The sequence below is a fragment of the Strongylocentrotus purpuratus genome, unplaced genomic scaffold (genome assembly GCF_000002235.5).
Source record: "Strongylocentrotus purpuratus isolate Spur 01 unplaced genomic scaffold, Spur_5.0 spur5_scaffold_3, whole genome shotgun sequence".
In the NCBI taxonomy this organism is placed as follows: Eukaryota; Metazoa; Echinodermata; class Echinoidea; order Camarodonta; family Strongylocentrotidae; genus Strongylocentrotus; species Strongylocentrotus purpuratus.
In genome coordinates, this window is record NW_022145609.1 from 10,042,887 (window position 1) to 10,067,099 (window position 24,213).

At 37.3% G+C, this 24,213-nt stretch overlaps 1 protein-coding gene and 1 non-coding gene across 2 annotated transcripts; one reads left to right on the top strand and one right to left on the bottom strand.

Moving 5' to 3' along the window:
- Positions 1–1,431: 1,431 nt before the first annotated feature.
- TRNAC-GCA lies at positions 1,432–1,503 on the top strand. Its single transcript has one exon. It is a non-coding gene; the product is annotated as a tRNA-Cys (tRNA).
- Positions 1,504–2,173: 670 nt separating this feature from the next.
- Positions 2,174–22,895, bottom strand: LOC115918985 (monocarboxylate transporter 14-like). Its single transcript, XM_030996319.1, has 5 exons — positions 22,702–22,895; positions 19,398–20,125; positions 17,960–18,164; positions 6,954–7,118; positions 2,174–3,701 (listed from the first exon to the last, which is right to left on the bottom strand). Exons 1-5 carry the CDS (start codon positions 22,862–22,864, stop codon positions 3,517–3,519), a joined length of 1,446 nt encoding a protein of 481 aa, XP_030852179.1. The 5' UTR covers positions 22,865–22,895; the 3' UTR covers positions 2,174–3,516.
- Positions 22,896–24,213: the final 1,318 nt, after the last annotated feature.

Below are 24,213 nucleotides of genomic sequence, written 5' to 3' on the forward strand. Positions count from 1 at the left end.
AATTTAATTTCTTTAATAATAATAATACTTTTAATGCTATATATATATATATATTACTCATTGCGGATGTAGTATCGAAAATAATATCGCTAGATACACTTGTTTTACCCCAATTTATGGAATTATTTTAAAAATAATTTAAAAATAATAGATCTAGATAATAGTATATATTCTCAGATTTTATTGAATAAGAATTTGACAACGTGTGTTTTGCGTGACTGCTAAAGCATGTGTATGCTACTATGCTTATCAACTAGGGGACCTACGCCCTTTAGTCAAATTTCCCCAAAACTTTGTAATACCTTTAAAGAGTTTGCCATTCTAATGTTTCATAGTTATCGTAATGATGTTATAGCTTTAACAATAAGCAAAACATTCACAAATTACCAGATAAAGCGAAAGAAGATAAAGCCAAATAAAAAAAAAACGTGAAAGTGTATACTCAAGTGTTATCTTGTATCTTTTGTGTCTTACAACCCGATACAACTTCATTTCATGTCAATTTGGATATCCTATACTCTTTCTCATGACAGAGCATTGCTCTCCAAATGCCCTCACATTCGAAATTATATGACAAGAAATAGCTGAAGTGTTTGGAATATTATTTCACCCCACATGTTCGTGTAGTTCTAGTATAGCTGCGACTTCCACCAAGACTGAATCAATATCTTATCACTCTAACAATTCCAAAACCTCACAGTATATACACAAATCGCTTCTAGACAGTTTCTTTTCATCAGGGACCCGTTTCACAATGCCTTTTCTCAATAACAAATGAAGAAAAAAAACAGTGAGAAATCTGCTGATAACCAATCAGAAGCAAGGATTTCACTAGCTGATAACAAAAACTATCATTTGTCACTGATGACACGTTTTGTGAAATGTGGCGCCCAGGACTCAACTTTAACTTTAAGACGCGAAGAGTTGCACGATATGAAGGAAGACAACAAGTAGGCGAGTAAGTCCATTTGCAAATTGAAAATTTATAATAATAAATTGCAATATAGTATCGAGTGTAACATTTGTTAATATATGAATTATACGAACAAAAATATATTATGGCATATTATTACATTTCAAAAAAGTATCATGCTATGATTATATATGTAAATTTGTCTGCTTTTAGCCAGAATTCATACAAGTTATGGAGTGAAACACATATTAATTCTATATTATTATTACTTTCCACAATAAACTGCAGACTTCAAGTTCAAGTGATGAAATAACAAGTTATCTGGTACCACCGTCATTTACAAAATTAGGTTCCAAAAGACCCCTGTAGGTATGCAGTGGATATACAACCTGTATAATGTATTGCAATAATGAAATTAATACGTAAAAATTACTTTGACAGTAAAACAAAATATGTAGAAAACTTTGCAGTTTTATTTCATTATTATACAATATATATATAGCAATAAGTATGTAAATGGGGGTATAGCTCAGTGGTAGAGCATTCGACTGCAGATCGAGAGGTCCCTGGTTCAAATCCGGGTGCCCCCTGTCATATTTTTGCAGGTCTTAGACGAGTATAAAATGGAAGTTCTATAGCAGGCTACGTCATTTCATAGTTTGTGGTGTGTTTTTTTACGGAACAGTAGGATTAAGCTTCTAATAAAAGTTAGCTTATACCAAAAGGGATTTGGAATGATGAGATTTGTGTTTAAGTGAAATTGGTGTTATATAGGAAAACATAATAAAAATATCCATATTTCTCTTAACATACTCAAATTTATGGAAAAGATTTAAAGTTAAGTAAAAGAAATAAAGATAAAAGACACCTCTAAATAGTATACAAAAGTTCAAAACGGTTTAAAATGCAATATACGTAACTTTGAAATCCGAGAAGAAATTTAATTCCTATATATCTTTTCTTCACTTAAACACAATGGTAATTTGCATGCAATCAAAAAAAAATATATATATATACTTTAACTGTGCTTTATCATATATATATATATATATATATATATATATATATATAATATAGAAAGGCTACACCAATTTATTCCTAAAATCTAGTTCCAAAAACAACTTCTGTCAATAGGAACATTATTTGTAATACTATGTATCATTTTTTTTCTTCGTTTACAATATATAACATATTTAAACATTAGCTCAAGAAAAAAAATACAAATTATGAAAATGTACAAATAGAAATACACTTGGTCTGTAACTTTTTCAAATAATATAGAATTTATTCTCTTATTACAAGTATATTTGAGTAATTTCCATCCATTGTGGATCATAACTTTAATATACAAACAAACTCTTAGGATGCTTAGGGTGTGTTCCTTTCATTTTTAGTAAAATATAGTAAGTGTCACACACTGTTTTTTATCATACTTTTGTGAGGTAGAGTAATGTCTGCTCTACGATGAGAGAGAGAGCAGATATACCAGATTGAATTTTGATACATTTCCACGCGAGATTTACACAAATTAAAATACACGTAGTAATCTTTCCTCACAGGATATAATAAAGCTATACAAAAGTTTAGAAAACTATGACAAAAATAATCAGTTTATAAATTAATAGCTACTGTATTACACCCAAAAGCGTTTAGAAGCTGATGCTTATATACATATTATCTGATATATCACCCAGATTCAAGTAGTCTGCATACACACACTTTTATTTAATGTAAAGACATTCATGACTATAGAAATGGAATGATCAGTACTTTGAGCACCATTGTCATTTGAGACGAGGCTCGTCACTATAAGACTAAATCAGTTACAATTTCTCAAAAAGGCAACATTGAAATACATGCAAGACACTTTAACAAAAGCTTACAAAAGCTTATCAAGTCCTTCCATCATTTAACTCAAGATTAAATGAGTGAACTTTCACACACAATACGTCAAATAATGATCGATAAAATAATGCAGTGCTTAAGGCTTAACTCATTGCATGCCACATGAAATATTCTTCAATACATTCCATGTGTAGAGTCTGTACAAAATTTCAGCAATTGCAAAATAAAATAAGGGATAATAACGGAGTTGGTAATATACACACAAGTATACAGTTCATATTCTAGAAACGTGCTGGTAATAAGACACAGACCAAAAAACCTACAGGTATAGCACCAAGTTGAACTATTCGAGACTTTGATGGGCTGCCCGACTGATGAAGATGAAATGTTAAGATAATGCCCCTTCTATGACTACTCGGCGATTAACATTGCTACTATTACTATAATACTGTCTCCTCCTTTTTGTATCATTCGATACGTAGTTGACCTAACTCTTAAAGGATTGTCATCTGTAGGCTTCCTGGTTTCCAGTGGCACATTATTGGTCATATTTGTGATTTTCTTTAAAATACTACTTTACCTGAATATCCAACAATTTATTATTGGTCAGTTTGGGGATAACGTTAAGAAAACATTTCATGACAAAAAAGGAAGAGATGAATAATATTGGATTGGTAATTGAAATCATAACCGGTTTGATGTCTTTTTCTTTTATAAAGAAATAAGGAAATAAGGAAATGATGAGAGCGATAAACAGTTTATACTTTTGGGACAAATTCGTCGCCTAAGTACGGGTCGTTATCTTCTATGGGAGTGTGAGCATGTTTCTTTCCTGGCTTGATGGTGCAGCTCAAAGGGAGGTGCGCCACCACCGACGAGAAACAGGCAGCTGCGGCCATGAAGAAAGCTCCCAGGTAATTTCCCTGGAGATCGCGACACAGACCTGGAAGGAGAGGAGAGAGAGAGAGAGAGAGAGAGAGAGAGAGAGAGAGAGAGAGAGAGAGAGAGAGAGAATGAGTCAGAGAGGTTACATTGTGAAAAAAGGAGAAAAGGAGAAAGGATAGTAATTGATAATCATGACAATAATATATAAATCTTAGTGTTGAAATGTTTTTTACGGAAGCGTTAAAGTGCCATTCTACTTGACGACATGACAAGATATTTCATCTTGTCAAGTCGACTTAATATCCATATCATGTCGACATGTAAAGATATTTAACCTACCATGTCGACTTATCAACTTTTATTAGTCGACATGGCGAAATAAATTATCTTGCCAAGTCGACTTCACAAAAAGTTCATGTCGTCATGGCGACATAAGTTATCTTACCAAGTCGACTACCCAAAAAGTAATGTCGACATGGCGAAATAAATTATCTTGCCAAGTCGACTTCACAAAAAGTTCATGTCGTCATGGCGACATAAGTTATCTTGCATGCACCATCAATGGTGATGGTGAGACGATCGAGGGACCGGGATCAGGACTAAAGTCACTAGACCTAGACTAGTCGACTGTTAATGAACTACACGTACGCGCGCTGCATGAAATAGTCGTCACACTACATATCTCGCCATGACGACATAATTTATACTTTTTGGGAAGTCGACTTGGTGAGATAATTTATGTCGCTATTACGAGATGAACTTTTTTGTGAAGTCGACTTGGCAAGATAATACATGTCGCCATGACGACATGAACTTTTTGTGAAGTCGACTTGGCAAGTTAATTTATTTCGCCATGTCGACTAATAAAAGTTGATAAGTCGACATGGTAGGTTAAATATCTTTACATGTCGACATGATATGGACATTAAGTCGACTTGACAAGATGAAATATCTCGTCAGGTCGTCAAGTAGAATGGCACTTTAACGCTTCCGTAGTTTTTAGTAGAATTTTGGAATATCAATTTGAACGATCGTATTTGTTATTTACGTTATAGAATTTGATGAAAACTCTACAAAATTAAAACTAGGCATTGTGGCATCCAGCTAACAATGGAAGTTACATGTACAAACTGATTTGGCCGAGGACGCAGGTTCAAAACTGTGTCACGACTTTCGGCTAGTGACGTTTAAAGGTTGGTCCCCAGACGTAATTAATCATATCTGATTGATACACGTCTGTAAACCTAATACACACTCGCACAATAATATTATACGGGAGGTGTACGTGCAATATTTCGAGTGGTGATGACTATATTACATCGGCTGCACTTAGCGTGTGCTCAGCTGTGTTCGTTGAACTGGTTCTTAATTGGTTATTTATTCAAGTACTTCATACATATCCCGTCATGTACATGTACCTCAGTCACACCGCTGGAGCGACTTCACTCCGACTCCAGACCGACTGATTGTTGGCCCTTGAGTGTAATGTAAACTTTGTAGACAATCTTTGTAGACAGGTAAGGGGTACAAGTTGCCCCCCCCCCCTGACATATTTTTAACCATGACCAAGAAATGACAGCTGACTTATCAATCATTGTGAAGAAGTTATTTCAATTAATTATTATCTTTACCTCTAATAATATGATAGAACATAAGATAAGGTCCTTTAACATGTTGAATCCGATGATGTATGTCTTCTGAAATACTATGCTTCCGATGAACGTTGTGTCTACACATAAGATCATATTAAAGAAGTTGATGATATATTCACGTGTCAGAATGTTTAACACTCGATGACGTATGTCTATCTGCTAATCCCCCTTCCCATTTCACCTCTATACGTGTCTCCTCCCATGTCTCTATATCTGCCATGTCTGTCTCTATGTCTCTATGTCTCTCTGTCTCTCTCTCTCTGCCTGTCTGTCTGTCTGTCTGTCTATCTCTCTCTGTCTGTCTCTCTCTCTCTTCCTTCATATTTCTGTCTATCTTGCCCCCCCCACATTGTATCTCTAACTTTCTCTATCTATCTAAGCCGCTCCCTTCCCGTCTATCACTCCAATTGTCAACACCTTTTTCTTCCCCCTCTCTACCATTCTCCACATTTATCTCTGCCTCTCTCCCCCACATTATTTATCGAACACACACTCTCTCTCTCTCTCTCTCTCTCACGCTCCCGCTATCCATCTCAACTGCGCTATGACAGGGCTGTTGGAACACCTACGGGCCTGACATGACACTAGACATTCCATCTCCCATAGCTCTGAGCTAGCTCCCTGCTAGCCAGTTGTATAATTATTATAGATCTGATAAGATATGTTTCTCATCTCTGCAATCTATCTCTTTCTTCATCCCTTTCCCTCTTCAATCCTCTCTGATTCTTTCTCTGAACTTTTCGCTTCCTCTCCCTCTCCTTTCCCCTCACATTCGTCCTCTTTATTTTGCCTCATCTCCCATAGACTGTCGTCGTCATCTTTCTTTTACACCCTTCCTCCCAGTTTCTCACTCTCTCCCATTCCCTGTTTTACCTTCTCTTTTATAAATGAATAATGCACCTGCTTGGAACTAAGGAAGAAGTCAGAAATCAGGTTCCCCTTCTATCTCTCTCTCTCTCTCTCTCTCTCTTTCTCTCTCTATCTCTTCTCCTTCTCCTCTTTCCCCTGTCCCTCCCCTCTCTCCCCCCTCTCTCTCTCCCCCCTCTCTCTCTCTCTCTCTCTCTGTCTCTCTCTCCCTCTTCTCCTTCTCCTCTTTCCCCTGTCCCTCCCCTCTCTCCCCTCTCTCCCCCCTCTCTCTCTCTCTCTCTTCCCCCTCTCCTCTTCTTGTCACTCTCTTATCTCTCTGATATGAATTCTATACCTGCTATAGGTGGACTGGTGAGCATAGCGATCCCCACAGCTAGAATGACACCAGGGTTTGCCCATCTCTTCTTCCCCATGTCCCTCTCCCCCTCCTCCTCTCTCTCCCCCTCCTCCTCTCTCTCCCCTCTTTCCCCTCCCCTCTTTCTCCTCCCCTCTTCCCCCTCCCCTCTCCCTCCCTCTCCTCTCCCCTATCCTCTTCCCCCTGTCTCTCTCTCTCCGCATCTCTCTGATATGAATTCTATACCTGCTATAGGTGGACTGGTGAGCATAGCGATCCCCACAGCTAGAATGACACCAGGGTTTGCCCATCTCTTCTTCCCCATGTCCCTCTCCCCCTCCCCCTCTCCCTCCCCCTCTCCCTCCCATCTTCCCCCTCCCCTCTCCCTCCCTCCCTCTCCTCCTATCCTCTTCCCCCTGTCACCCCCTCACGCATCTCTCTGATATGAATGATATACCTGCTATGGGTGGACTGGTGAGCATGGCGATCCCCACAGCTAGAATGACACCGGGATATGCATACTTCATCTGACCCGGTCCGAAGAGTGATACACACATCACAGTTTGAAGTGTGGCACAGGCTCCTGTCGTATAGCCTGCCAAGGCACAAAACACTACCTGAGCTGTGGAGACACGAATAGAAAATAGAAATATAAATAGAGAGATAAATAGATAAAGGAATATGTAAATATGTAAGAAAATAATTAAGTACTTAAGTAAGTAATGAAGTAAGCAAGTAGCTAAGTATAAGTAAGTACTCAAGTAAATTAGTATGAATAAGTAAGTAAAGAAATAAATACATAAATGAATCAATAAGTAAATGAATAGATAAATGGATGGAAATATAAATTAATAAAAAAGGAATAACCAATAACAAGATTCACTTGAGGAGCATTTAAAGGATATGATTATTTATTCATTAATTTAAGATAATTATGTTTTATATATTCATTTATTCATTTATGTTTTCATCTAATTGTTCATTTATTTATCCATTATATTATTCAATTATTTATTCATTTACTTACTTCCTTAATGATTTATTGATTGATGCATTCATCTTTTAATTAATTTATTTATTAATTAGCTTATGAATTTATAAACTAATCATTTTATTCATTTATTCATTTGCTCACTCATATATATATATATATATATATATATATATATATATATATATATATATACATATATATTTTTTGGGGGAGGGATGGGAACTTTCCAATCCACAGGCCTCAATGACGATACCCTTACAGCAACAGAATCATGTGCAGTATGGTATCATCTCGGTCTATAAATATATTTTTGTCATTAGCTGAAAGCTTCCCCACGCACATCACGATGATAAACGCCTTGAAACATCGAAATACGGAGATTTTGTGCTTCAGTCGGATTTTTAAATTAGGTTTACTGCGCGATGGCCGCATTGAAAGTCATTCACCTCTACACAACACCTAAGGAATATTACCCACTTGCCCAAATATGCCCATGAATACAAGCTAGATTTAAGAAACTCTCTTATAATGGTCGGTACGCAAAAATATTCCAACAAAATATCAAACTCCGTCCATAACTTCCGTAACCTATGTCACCGTCTATTGCAAAAAGAACGGAACGGGCTTAAAACATACGTAGCAGATAACACCCACACCCACACACACACACACACACTCACACACATAACCATCATCACACACGCACGCACACGCACCCACCGATCCCACACACACGCACACACCCATGCACACACACGCACGCACGCACATACTTTTCAAAGTTTTTTTGTGAGAAAAGATATCAGAGAGTTCTTTTCACGCCAAATTTATTATAAATAAAACTGTTAAGCCTAGACACATTACACACCCAATGTCAACATTATATAACATGTCACTAAGAGGTTAAACAAAAACATTTCAACTTTATTAGAGGTTGTCCTCGACAAATCGTTTTTGATTTTTGACTACCCCTTCCACATTTTCTGATTTTTGTTTCTTTTTAAAACATACATTGCTCCATATATATGCTGTACATGTTTTATTATTGTATTGGATGTATGTATTCTATTTTATGTATTTTCCCTATGTTCGACATTTGTTGAGAAATAAATTGAATTGAATTGAATTGAATTGGTTGCCGCTGACACACACCAATAGTTGCATGACCTTCTTTTCACCCAATCGCTGAGTAACCATCGAGTCATTTGTAAGCTCACGGGGACAGTGTGATCCAAAGGTTTTATTTGAATTTGATTATTAATTCAAATAGATTTTTCCCTTGTCTTCAAAGGATAACGTGTTTGCATTTTAAACAATACCATGTGTGCTGCCTGGTACCATTCGATGTACTTGTTATTAATGTTGCCGATTCCTTCTTCACGATTTTTATTCTTTCATTTTCCTCGGTCTTCCATCCTACACCAGTACTGTACATATAGCGTTTACGCTCTTACTTCAACATTGATCATAAATGAATACTATAACATATTCTTTGCCACTTACTCTTGTTCCCCATTACATTTTCCTTGTAAATTTCATTTTAATTTTCTTTCTTTTTCACTTCACTTTATCTTGTTCACGAAGAAATTTGTTATTTTTGTCTCCTCCATGCGTGCATTAGATTCAATTGACTGCCAATCCTAGCTTTCACTCTTAAGAAAGAAACTATAGCGTGTTTCACTATTAATTATAGTGGAGAAAAAGCAAGAGGAAGAACGAAGAAGAAAAAGAAGAAGAAGAAGAAAAAGAAGAAGAAAGAGAAGAAGAAGAAAAAGAAGAAGAAGAAAAAGAAGAAGAGGAAAAAGGAGAAGAAGAAGAACAAGAAGAAGAGAAAGAAGAAGAAGAAGAAGAAGAAGAAGAAGAAGAAGAAGAAGGAGGAGGAGGAGGAGGAAAAAGAAGAGGAGGAGAAAGAAGAAAGAGGCAGGAACATCAATAAAAACATTTAGATCAGGAAACACAAGAAGAAAAAACAACATCAACAATATGTGACCAAATGGGTTGCTTGAATTCAGGGCGACACAAAAAGGCACTCTTGCACCAGACTCAGAACTAATTATTCATAAACATACTCTTTGCTCTCGTTGTCACCTCAACAAACTAAAGCAGTGGCCCATTTATCATAGACTGATTGACAATTTAATTGGACCGCGAACTTAACGATCGGGATAAAGGGCAAATTTGCACTCCATTAGGACAAATGAATATTCCATTTATCTTTGGAAAATCAAAGGGCAATAATCGGGCAAAAATCAAGGAAAGTGCAGACACTTTTATCTGTGTATCATAAATATAGATCAGCGTGGTAGATCATGTGTTTTCGAATTGGGATCAAATTCTAAATCTCGTGTCAATACCCGCGATAATTACGAAGCTACTCTAGATCATTCTGTGCTTTCATTTAATGCAACGTATAGCAAAACACTAATATGCTATGATAAAATATACGTGTAGGGCTTAACATTAGTATTTATGTTCTACATTGTACATTAAATATATTAGTAACAAAATAATAATGATGATGATGATGATGATGATGATGATGATGATGATGATAATAATAACAGTAATTGTGATGATGATGACCATATAATACTACTTCTACTACTACTAATAATAATATTAACAATAATGATAAATAAAATGCTGATAATTATCAATATCATAATAGTCACAATAGTTGAGGTTCTATATCGCTCATGTCTGTCATACATATTTACATACATTTTTGCATGATATCAACACCCTTACATGATTTGAAAGGGGGATTCAAGATGATTTATAAACAAAAATTACAATAAAAAGAAAAAAATTCAAGCAAAATATACGCGTAAATTTTATTTAGCTTTTTTTTTCTGGTGATATTTTTACAAAGCTTGATCTCTACATATGATTTAAAGTGCCTTGAACTTATTCACATGTGACAAAATATAGTTTAATGATGACACGAACACTGCCCCTCAAATATTGATCAGACGGCACGTGGTGCGAAGAGCTCTGCTCTTTGGTAAACGTGTGACAGTAGTCAAATTCCAACCATGAGCTCAACATACTGTCTTATCCCCGCCCCCCCCCCCACTCCGGGGTCGGAATGACCGCATGCGTGTTACCAAAATGTCCGGTAAAGGGGTACTTTTCGTGCGACAAAGTCCGGCCCGAGAATTGTAAAAAAAAAAGGGGAGTGTTTGACTTTTCAACCGGAGATTTCTTTAAAAAGGGGGTGTTTTTTTTCTTCTCTCATCTCTTTGGACTCCTGAGAAATTATTCCGAATTTAGGGGGGTACATTGAGCATTTTTCCGCATTTAGGGGGGTCTCCAAGGCAGGAAAAGCCCGCGAAAGGGGGGTTCGGAAATGTTGGCAGTCCTCAGATAGGGGGTGCTTTAAAAAAGAGGGAACGAGCATACGCGTACCCTACATAACACTGAGTGGGGGGGGGGGGGGGCGGGGTCTTATCTTTGTAAAAAAAATAAAAACCCAAAGACGATGTCAGCTCTAGTCAAAATCATCAATGCAGTGTGAACAGAATGTCTTTTTATAGTTAATAATCAAAAATTACATTTTTATCGTCCCTAAATCTTCAACACCCTCTTAATTGGCGACATTCTAAACGCTACCTTTTCATTTTCATGGGACTCAAAGGCAAGTGCAATCACTAGGCCTAACCTCAGAATTAACGAAGCTTGAACCAGATCAAAACATCTCTCGCTTTTACGAAAAACTTTTTAAGCGCAGAATGAAATGTTCGCGAATTTTGCGCAGTTTCATTTCATGAAATAATTGAATCACAATAACTCAACCACACTGATCAAAATTTGCGAATCAAAATTTTTTTTTGCCGTGAAAATCGCTCTCAATAATAAATCGCGAGATTCTCTAAACTCTCTGGTTTTACAGTAACCAGACCCTACTTCAGCCATCAACGTCCGGTGTGTGTAATACAGGATTTCCCTATATGCCTTTTAACTGCCATTAGAATGCAATCACAACAGGCATAGTAGAATTTGAGTAGAATAAAAAATAAAGTATAATCTTGTCTGTAAAATCTGGAAGAATGGCAGGAAGTCAGCCGATCAACCCATAGCTGGATAGTTTCGATCGGGATAGTTTCGATCGGGATAGTTCAAATAGCTGGATATTTGGTAATCTCGAGATAGTGAGAGAAACAATATTTCGCCTATTTTCCCGATTATCTCGTATTTCGTATGAAAGTGTAAACAAGTGCGGATGAGACAAGATAGGCGTGTAGGGTCATCACACTAAACCACGGTTTGCCAATAGGGTTGGCCAAAGCATGCAGATGCGACAGCTCACAACCCACACATTTAACATATTTAGTGCTTTTGTGCATTGTTTTACTCTGTTTTCTTTTGTTTTGCTTTTTTAAATTCATGACACTAACATGTCAAGGTTATATTAATAAATGATGAAATAGACCCCCCCCCCCTACCCCGATAACTTAACTATAACCAATATTCGGGAATATGTATGGACGCTCATAATGTCGAAGTTAGTGTATGACTTTAACATATCGGCGTATGATGCGGGGGGAGGGGCTGCAGCCTCTCCAGCCCCACCCCCTCGAGATTTTTCGATAACCAATATTCGGCGGTCTGTTAATATAGCTCGACGGCCATAATGTGGATGTTGGCACATGAATCGTGTTGTGTTATTTTCGAACAGAGCTTTCATGTCGAGTTTACAAGTTCACTCTCATTCCACGTGTAAGTGTACTTAACCTTGGCCTCAATCACTTTCACACGCTTAGAGAGGAGGAAAATTAAAAAAAGAGGGCAATGTTCTTCCGTTTCCCTCTTCTATTTTTTCAATCCTTTTTAAAGGGCCCTTTATGTGGTCTAATTAGGTGATACGTAACGAAGTCTACGTATCACCTATTGATTTCGTCAAGATTTTTCTTTTTATTCTTCCTCGAATTTGTTCGCAGGATATCTCATGACTGAATAAAGCCATTATCATTAAACTTGCCATTATGATAGATATTAGTCTAACTTAGAACTGTGTGACTTTTCAGGGAGTCAAGGTCATCGTGACGTCATCCAGGCGCCATTTTGTGAAAATCAACTTATGATCATATCTTCATAACGGAAAGAAATTTTTCATTCATATTTACCACGATTAAGATCAATATCCGTCCGATCAATTTCAGGTCAATAAACGTGCGCAAATGCGCGCGTGCGCGTTCATCCGCGCGTTTACGTGCGCGCAAAAATTTAAAATGCTCTAAATCATCCTAAATTTTTTTTGCATACGTTTTAGGCCATATAGAGCATTTGACAACAAATCATGCTCACGCGCATGCGCGCGCGTTTTTTGCGCGTACTAGCATTTTGCAACATAGAATCGCAGAATTTTCTCTATCATCATATTTGGCACATTTTTCCAAGCATTTTGATAACTTGTTCATCTTTTAATAACGCAATGAGCGTCCGTCAAAGTTGACAGCGCGCGCGGACCTGCGTTATCTTTATCCACAATACATGAGCAAAAACATGCCTATACAAAATTCTTTGTAACTCTTCAGAATAGATAAGAACTCCCAATATTTTTTCATATTTAGATAGATAATGAGTCGGAAATATGATTTCATGTCTCATTTGATCCTCAATTAACTCATGACGTCATCATAATGGCCTCCAAACTCAATATTTCAATTTGCATATTATGACGTCAACATATTTTTGGAAAATTGATTGTATCTCTGTAAATATCGATCGATTTTCTTTCAAATTTTGAAATGTTCTAGCTGAGACAATTTTCTACAAGTTCAGTTGTCACAATTTTTCATTTTGACAAAGGTATCATGGCGTTTTTTTTTGCGATTAAAGGAGGCATGTCAATTTTTCACATTTTGCGTGTATTCTCTATGGGACATGACTTTTTCTCAAAACTGGATTCTACACTCTTGTCTTTCGCGAGCAAAATCTCCGTTGTTTTAGCTTTGTTTTCGCTGAGCTTCGGATATGTTGTAGCTGAGACAATGAGCTATCACAAATGTGCCCTTTATTTTTCGATCAGATGCCGGGATCATGCTCATATTTCACTTGCAAAGTGGGATTTGAGAATTCCATTTCCCGTTTACGTGTAATCGCTATGGGAGATGTTTTGGTATATCGGTAACGCACTTGACTTCTAACCTCGAGATCCCTGGTTCGAGTCTGGGTGTCTCCAACAATTTTTTTCTTCACTTTTTTTTCCTTTTGACCTTGCACTGTACCATCTCCTTTGATTATTTAAACACGTAGAATCGCAAATAATGTCATAAACAACCCTTTTTACTTTATTATTACCCTATTTTCACATAATCCATTACTTTGTTGAATGTAATCACCCATTTTGAATTATAACTTGCATTTAATCTGAATTGTAAACTAATTTAATTTGAATTATGAATTCTAGGTGATCGGAACTTGAGTTGAATTATATTATGAAATATGAACTGAATTGGTCTGAAGAATAAATTGTATTGTATTTGAATTGTGAATTTAATTTAACCCGAAATATGAATATAATTTAATTACTTAGTTTGAATTATATATTGAATTTGATTTGAATTGTTAATTTTATATTAATCTGAACTACGAATTGAATTGATGTGAATTATAGATTGTAGTAATCTGAATTATGAATTTATTTAACCTGAATTGTCAATTTAATTTAATCTGAATTTTGAATTGTACGCGATCGGGATTTGAATTGAATTATTTCCTGAAATATGAATTGAATCTTTCTGAATCATGAACTGTATTGAATTTGAATTGTGAACTTAACTTAACCCGAATTATGAATTTAATCTTATTACTTAGTTTGAATTATAAACTGAATGTGATTTGATTTTGTTAATTATATTTTAATTTGAATTATGAACTGAATGTGATCGGGATTTGAAATGGATTTGATCTGAATTACGAATTGAATTGGTTTAAATTTTTAAATGTATTTAATCTGAATTGCGAATGAATTTAATCCGAACTTGAACTGAATTTAACTACTTAATTTATGAATCGAATTTTAGTATGCATGTTGAACTATCGCATTTGTTGTTACCTATGTCCAAGTTAAATGTTCTACTCTGTACCCATATGTATCTTATTGATGTTTATAATGTGTAACCTTGTACCGACATGCAAATGAAACAAATTTCCAGTCATTGGACAATAAATTTGAATATGAATATATATGAATATTTTTGCGTGTAATCCCTAAGGGAGATGACGTTTTCTCAAATCTGGAGTCTACATTCCTCTCTTTTGCGAGCAATATCGCCGTTATTTCTGCTTGGTTGCTTTGTTGATTTTTGAGTATGTTGTAGCTGAGACTATATGCTATCTAAATCAACCCTCATTTTTTTCAATAAGATGTCAGGATCGCGCTCATGATCATGATCATTATCATCATGATCATCATTATCATAATGATGATAATCATTTATCAATTACATTTTCATTTCTTTGAATAAGAATGTAAATTAGAGTCAAATGTGTAACTGGTTACTGCACAGGGTCAAAGGTCATATATTGTTTCAATCTATCTTCCCTAGATCCATGATGATCAAGGAGACACAATTTAATCTTGTCATATGAATAGATCATAATGGGAGAAGCATATAAATGGGAGAAGCATTTTATAAAATAATATATCGTGTAATGCATTATTCGTTATGTAAACCATTATCATACGTATCACCTAATTCGTCTAAGTGACGAATTAAAGTCTAGTTGTACTTAGACTCAGATCTGTTCACAACATGCCGTTACATGAAACAAATAAAGAAGAGGTATTGAGATTGAGATGAAATGGGAACTGAATGTAAAGGTCCTGGGTTCGAGCCCCCACACAGCCCGATAGTCCAACGACTGGATATTAACCTACATTTGCCACTCTTTACACAGGTGTTGGCCTTTGTTTTGTTGGTATGGCTTAGTCTGTGGCTACGAATCCCCAGCGTAGTCTATAGTGTAGTCTATAGAGTAGGCCTATGTGTTTCGTTGTGGTTTGTATTATAATGAGTAAATATGCTCTCTAGTACGTATTCTACTTAAATCCACGCCCGATACTGGGTGTGCCGGGGCTTTTGTTCGAAATCTGGGTTAACGAAGGAAGTTCGTCTGATACGTCTCAAGTTTGTTTTCGTTAAACGAGATTTTAGATCTAAGATTGTCGGGCTTAAATAAATTATTATAATTCTTGGACCGAATCCACTTACTCTCATTCTTCAAGGGCATATTTTTGGGGTATAATTATGTCATAGATTTGATTTTCTACATTTTCCGCCTTGTCCTCGCCTTGTCCCCTTTTATAGTCGATTTCTTATAATGGTAGTATCTCATCTCTGTTTCAGTCGATTATAGGTCTATCATTGTATTCCCTTTACTACCGACTTTTGTAAGCCCTCAGAAATGTAGAAATCTAAAGGGCAACTTAACAATGTTGCGAAAAATTCCAACAGACGGACAAGGACTAGGCCTCAAGTCGTCAAGCCCACTTGATCCCCCAAAACAAATCCAATATTTATTTTGTTCTGGTAATCTGGTGGGAAAAGTTAAATTCCAGTCCGTAAGTTACATATCAAACAGGATAACCTGTATTAGATGTATCGCTATATCGGTCACACTAGACCTTAAACACAGGTGCAGGAAATAGGCTTTAATAACAGAAACGACAAATTCTATTGATACAATTAACTTCTCACAGTACAATGCACGTGACAAAAACAAGAGTTTACGATTCAGAATATTGATCTAATACTCTCTGTTTTCTGTCAAATAGAGGTTATACTTGTTTAAAGCCTGATCTATACAAAAATGTTGGGATTATACAGTTTCACTTCTTTTATAGCCATATAAACTTTTGTTGGGGATGATTGCTATTTTGTCAACACCGTTTTTGGAAGACCTATAAAACTGTTAATAAAATATTGCACATTCTTGTTTCAAAACAAAAATCAATAATTGGCAAGCTTTGATATTTCAATTTTGCCGGGATATTTTAAATAAGGTCAACTTATTTATGACAAAGTACTTTTTTTATAGTAAGAGAGAGGTTTTATCGGGTTTTCAGGTTAAGAGATAAAGTTCGTTGAAAACGGTCTGACACTGACCTGAATTATACCGGTACTAGGACTGCGTTATAGTTACAACTATCGGTGATGAAGCAAATTTTATTAAAGTTCACTGGTATGCCGAATTGAGATGGGAGGGGATAATTAGAGAAGAGAGGGGCCATGCAAATTCATTTCATTCCATCTATTTCCCATAATCACATCATCATAATATTTATTCTACATAACTTTATTTGTAACAGGTCACTATCTCCTTTATTATATAACTCTTATCCAGCTAGCTTCTGACGAATTCAAATAATCATTTATAGCTATCAGGTGATAAATTGTTCGGTTTACGTAATACTGATTGTAATGTTTCGGACAAGGCTATTGCTATGGCCTCGTGTTGATTAATTGGAATTCTTTGCTATCTGTATGGTTTGGTCAGAAAAATGTCCTCTTGAGACACATCCACGCTAACTTTGTGATGACAGAAGCGTATTGCGTGTGGGAAGACTTATCTATTTTGTTTAAGTTTAGCTTTAAATGTTACCAGGGTTTGGCTAGCTACATGTATTAAAAATTAAAAATCGTGTTCACTGTTCTTTCAATGCTTTTGCTAAAGATGTAATAAGTTACCCCAAATAATACAAACCATGCAATGAGTTACCCCAATCGCACGGACCAATGAATATAGATCCCTCGAGAACATGTCACCATCTTCGGCCTTACCAGCTCAGGGGGACGTTTCACAAAACTTGTCATCAGTGACAAATGACAGTTTTTGTTATAAACTACTGAAATCCTTGCTTCTAATTGGTTATCAGCAGATTTATCACTGGTTTTTGTCATTTGTCATTGAAAAAAGGCTCAGTGAAACGGGTCCATGGTGTAGTGGACGCAGGATTGTCTGATAGATAAGTCTCCAGACCCTGGACCACATGCAGGAAACAGAGTTCGAATTCCTGCCGGAGTACTAACCTCATTTAATAAGACATTGAGCTACATTTGCCACACTCAACCCAGGTGAAGTAAGTAGGATTTATTCCTTGAATGCACTGAGCCCTATATGGTAGCCTGAGCTAGAGCCTGGGTAATAGAAAATCCTTTTGGAAGCCCTCGATCAGAGACGTTATATCATATTATATCCGCTACTATAATACAAGTCTAAGAACAGAATTAAAACTATTAAATCCTGTCTACACTAACTTGGCCTGGGGGGATAAGACCTCCCTGCAGGTAGTGATCTCATCAAATCAGCCTTCAATTAACATAAGAAAAAGGGGATCATGGGGGACCAACAGGGACCGATTAGGTATTGTTTGCTATATAGAGGTCGCAAGTAGCTTTAAGTATTGCAGAGGGGCTTTAATATTATGATTATGATGGTGAAGGTGTTGATGAAAAACCTACCTGAGAATGATTTGAGGTAGATACTGAAGATGATGGAGACCCCGCATAAGGCAGCCATGGACTGGTAGAGACGGAGAGGGTTAAGGCGACATCGGTCTACCAGAGGACCGGACACGATACGACCCACTGCTTGACTTAGACCTAACACTGCCACCAGCAATGTGCTGTACATGTCTTCTATACCATACTCAAGGGCCCGCTTCGCCTGTACATCACACAGACACAAGAAAATGAACAAAATTGTAGGTTTTTTCTGGAAAACGGCCAGAGCATATATAGTACTGATCGAAACGTCGAGAACAAAAGAGTTCATCAGTCCTTTTCAGGGCTCTTATTCCTTTGACATAATTACATGGTGTAACCTTAAAAACTGATGTGTACCACTGTTAATAAAAAAATATATGAACAAAAATTGAAAGAGACGATGTACAAAGACAAAATATATTTGGATGGAAAGGGCACTGAATTATGTTTAAATGCATAAAACTGCAGTAAGCCAGTCAGTAGCCACTCCATCTAGAGCAGGCCTTCTTAACTGGCGGCGCGCGCGCCACTTGTGGCGCTTGCAGTCAGTCGGAGTGGCGCGCGGCTGTTCCAAAAAATATATTAAAAAAAATAAATAAATAAATACAAATTAAAGAAAGAAAAAAAGTATATTTCAAAATTAAAAAACTAAGCAAAATCAAAAGTCGCAGTCGAAGTTGAGCCTAAAATGTAAGCAAGCCATTTTGTTTGTTTGATTTTCACTTGATTTTGACATTTTCCGTGTTTATTGCACCAAAATAACTACATTTAAATTAACTTCCAGTGTCGATTTTAGCTAGGAATTGTAATAATTATTTCACATCAATATGAAACTATGACTGATGTCTTATGGAACAAAAAGGTGTTAAAAATGCCACATCTGGGCCTTAAAAAACCCCTAAAATCCACTAGCTTCCGGGGGCTTCGCCCTCTGGACCCCACCCTGTATCGGCTCGGTCGCTTCGCTCCCTCGTAACACAGTCACCAAACGTACAGGTTGGCACATCAACCTCAATAATTTTTTGTTTTGGCACTTCTAATAAACTAGTTGAGAAGGCCTGATCTAGAGTCAGATGAGCCCTTGCGTAGTTCTCTCATATTGATTTGCCACTTAAATTTCTAAACGATATACGAAAGAAAAGTGTCCATATCTCTATACAGGTCATTTGCCTGTTGTGGTCACCATTAATTATTGTCTTCCTCTATAAAGAAATGTGTGTTGTAGAACCTAGTTAGAAAGGTCAATGTCTTCAGTAGCCACTCTCCAGTTTGTCTCGAGTCGCCTTGATAACGTAACTTGACATTATCTAACCCTAACGCAACTTGACATTATCTAACCCTAATGTAAATGACCAATAATGTAACGATTATATTTTTTGCCAAAGCGGGAAGTTTTCTTAAGCTACGATCTTACCACATGAGCAGAAACTACAGTCATCCCAAAGAATGATAGGTTGATGCCCATCAGAAAAGACAGGTACATAGGGTTCTTCCAAAGTACAAAACCGTACACGGAGTCCAGGAACGACACAATGTTGGACCATACCCTGCAACATGCAGAAGGCGATGTTTTACCATTTGCATCAGCCTCCTTTGCCTTCTTGTGAACTATTTCAATAGTCTCGAATGTTCCGTTTTGTGTGGATCCATTGTATTTAAGGTTAACATCCATCTTGACATATTTTGTAGTTAGTGAGTTGGAGTTTCTGTCCCTATCTAACAATGTGTTAGTCCTGAAAACAGCGCCCTCTGTTCCGTTAGGTTCATGTACAGGGTTAGCTGTGATGCTCATGCCTTTTGCTGCAGGGTCCTCCTGTGGCAATTCTTTGTAGGTGATGCCTCTTACTTCTTTGGTCTTTGCTTTTAGTTTAGCCTCCTCTGCGGGGGTCATGCGTCGCAAACCCAGTTTGACCGGACGCATCACCGCTGCGGCCACGCATAGGTGGGCATTGATGGCACTCAAGATCATCATGGTCCCACGCCAGCCGAACTCATCGACCAGGTACTGAGTGACGATCGACATGAAGATGGTCCCGAGTCCTGTTCCAGACATCGCCAGTCCCGTAGCCGTGCCGATTTTGGTGTCGAAGTAGCGGCTGAGCATCACAATTGCAGGCATGTGACTCAGTCCAAATCCAATGCCTGGAATAAGAAAGTGACGGAAAACATGATAATGCTGAGACACAAATGACAGTAGGCCTATCTTTGGTGCAGTGGAGTGCTCGATTTGAATTAGTTAGATAATGATTATCATTAATGTCAGTTAATTGCACGGATGTTCCTTTTATCTTAATTGTATCATAAAATTATTGTACGGATAAAGCAATGAGCATATAAAAATAATCCAAAATCTGACATTTCTTGCACCATCCAAAACTTCCACCATTTTATGTAACCGCTGCAATCGGAACGGGGGGGGGGGGGGGGGGGGGGGGGTAGGTTACGTAAACCTGTCGGCAAATTTGTAGATGTTATCTTTAAACTTCTTATGAGCCATTGGTACAGATATGTTTTTGTTTTGTTGCATTTTGTTTTAATAATTGAAGAAGATAAATCATCGTGAATCTCGAAGCTGAATTCCACGATGGGGTTTCACATCACTTGAAAGAAACTACCCCCAAATATGCTGTAGCCATCATGCAGACGGCGGTAGCCTATTCACGGTGAAAAGAGTAAAAGGTCAACAATTTTCTCTTACAGCAATCGAGCAAAATATAATCAGATAAAAAATGAAACGTGCTGCAATGCTTGGACATACGACATCACCAGGGATAATAATTAGACCGGTCAAGGACGTTAACTGTGTACTGTATTAAAGCACTGGTGCTTTATCTGCGGGCAGCTGCTTGTAATGGTGTCCCGGGCGACATAATAAGCAATTGGATAATTATATCAATACAGCCTTAGAGTGCACACCAGAACATTTTCTAAATTGCAAACTGTTTTTCGCTTCATTGGAAATCAAATTCAACCATTCAGTTCAAGTATTTAGCGGCATGAAACTTTCATGAATCCGATTCAGTATAGCTCGCCTTAGTTTTAGGTTTTACATAATATTACATCTGTATTACATCTCGAATCGAGAAAGCGAGAAGTATGCTATAACTGACGCCCACATGCCCATGTAAAGCCCGATGTACATGGTGCGTCATTCTGGTTTCTGATTGCGTTATTTCCTACGCTAATAGAGTCATTTAAAGGGCATGCGATGATCCTCATCGCTCATAATATGTAACTGATATGGGTGTGCAGGTGTTGTACCGTTCACGATGAGTTTTCATATCGTGCTCTTTAAATATCGCGGGACATAAATAATTGTCCTACCTATAAGGGACGGGTCGTCTTACTCATCAGAGACCTAATTACCTGCAGCGACTATGTCAGGAAATTCGGTGATCAATCAATCAAAAATATTGGTTGGTTACGTGAAAGAGGGCTTAACGATTTCAATGCTATTTACCAGTCCATAAACTTGCACAAATTATCTAGTTGTTAGTATCGGCTTTAATGACGGTGATCAAACGATCCTTGTTTACTGGGTTATTTCGTCGAAGATATTAATGAGGGATCGGGCTTCAGTTATGTTTTAGGTTAGGATTAGTGTAAAATACAGCGTTAGGTTTCGAAATGAGGGATTCGGTCAGTGCAAAGGTGACATCCGAAACAAACATCCTTTCGTTTACCTGTCGTATTAAAGGAAGTTCATGTTCACGCTCGCAGAGGATGAAAAACAGACTTCTTCCAATAAAAAAAAAAGGCAACAGTCGTCGAGAAGTTCGAAAGGGCACCGTTTGGTTTACTTCACACGTGTTATCATGATGACGAATCCGGGCTCAGATTCCACTTATAGTATTGACATTGTCATCAAGTATTTATACACATAATGTATAATGACGATCAATAGTCATTATAAAACCATAAAAGTTTGATTAAACATTGAGAGGCATGCACTGGTTGCATTTGATATACGTGTTTGGGCTTTGTGTAGGATTATCATGACGTTATTGTCTTGTCCATGGGCCGGTGACAGACAAGAAAATAGGAGCGATATTTTTGGAAGTACGAACCGGTTTAAGGACAAATGATAATCCGGATTTCTATCAAAACATAATCCGAATGGTCCTAATATCAAATTTGATTTCCATTAAGGATTACAAACACTAAAATGTCAATTACGGAGTTAGGAAAAGTAGTTAAAGTACTATATCACCCATTACAGGCGCGTACGCAGGGGGGGGGGGGGGGGGGGTGTTTGGGGAGTTAAACAATCTCATATTTAAAAAAATTATTCCCATGGCTGACCTAAAAAAGGTGACCTTACCCCCCCCCCCCCCCCCGTACACAGAAAGCTATATATGGGACAACACACATGGTGTCGGGGCTAGTACTACCTTGATTTCCTTGTCTTTCTATGCTCATTACTCAGCCAATATACATTTTCTTCCAAAATTGTTTGGCACATGTCATTTATTTGTAATCTTGAACATTCAGTGTAAGTTTCGTTTGATTCTGTGAGAATTCATTTTCTTTTTTTTACCAGAACTGGAGTTTATCTTTAATGTCTTGACAAACACTAGTGCCGCGCCGCCTGGACTACTGAAGAATGTATGGAAAGACCGTTTATCACTTGTAATTGATAGCTTTTTTGTGGAAAATTCAGTTCTCTTTTACAGAAATGGGTGTGTTTTATCATAAAATAGAGCCCATGTTTTACTGACCTCCCACCAAACCATACGTGATGGTGAGCATGGTGAAATCTGTCGCGAAAGAGCTTGCTAAGATTGCGAGCGACGAAATGACTCCACCCACGAAGATGACTTGACGATGACCGTACTTGTCGGCCAGGAGTCCGGCATAAGGGTTGGTTACCACCATCGTCATGAAGATGAGGGACCCGGAACGGCTGAAGGGAGATAAAAAGTAAAACAGAGAAACGGATTTAATTGAAGACTTCCATCGTCATTATCAGCATCATCATCGTTAGCATCATTATCGTCGTCATCAACAACATCATCGTGATCCATTAATTATTATTTAGTCGTCATCATAATTAACATTCTTTTTATTCATAAATGTCTTAATAAGTTCCTTCTTTATCTCCATTCGTATCCTCCTAAATCCAATTAATCATTACCATTATCGTCATCATAAAGCGCATCATCATTATCATCATCAATTACCTTAGGATTTGATCCATATGCCTATCCCTCTCCTCACCACCACCGACATCATCACCATCACCATCATCATCATCCTCATCATCATCATCCTCATCATCATCCTCATCATCATCATCATCATCATCACCACCACCATCATCATCCTCATCATCATCATCATCATCATCATCATCATCGTTGTCATCATCATCATCATCACCACCATCATCATCATCATCATCATCATCATCGTTATCATAATTTCCTTTAATTTCACTCGGATATCCCTTATTTCACCGCACGTACAATACACATCTACAATGACAGACAAGTCCATGGACAGATGAACTATATTCTTTACTAGATAAAAACAAAGTATCTATTGCATACTTTGGGAGTTACAAACGATAGGTATAACCAGTGGCGTACGCAGGATTTTTTCAAAGGGGGGGGGGGGGGTTAACATTTTGAAATCGGGCCAAAAATTTCGCAACGACTCAGCTCGCCGCTGAATAAGCGGGGGAGGGGGGAGGGGGGGGGTCTCGAAATTTGAAAAATTTACATTTTGCTCCGTTGGGGGGGGGGTAAGGTCACCTTTTTTAGGTCAGCCATTTTATAATTTTATTTATTTATTTTTTAATTAAAAACAAAAAAATTACCAAAGGGGGGGGGGGGTTCCTCCAAAATACAGACATAACAAAAACCAAAGGGGGAGGGGTTTAACCCCCCCCCCCCTGCGTACGCGCCTGGGTATAACACCATCCAATACGTATCAGTTTCATCTTTCACATCCAGATATTTTATTACATGAATGTGCATATGGAAGTATAAAAGTGCATATGGAAGTATAAAAGTGAATACAAGCTACGTCGTGATACTATAAACACTTGATACAATCCGATTCATCAATATGGTCGTGTTCTCACCGTTGCTATATCATATCAGCTGGTAAAACTTTACACCATTTTGCCAACAACAATTCGATGGAAAGCATTTAGACAAAAATTATATGGAGAGTATGGGTATGATGTGTTTTTTTACAGCAGCTCCGACATCATGAACATTGTACTA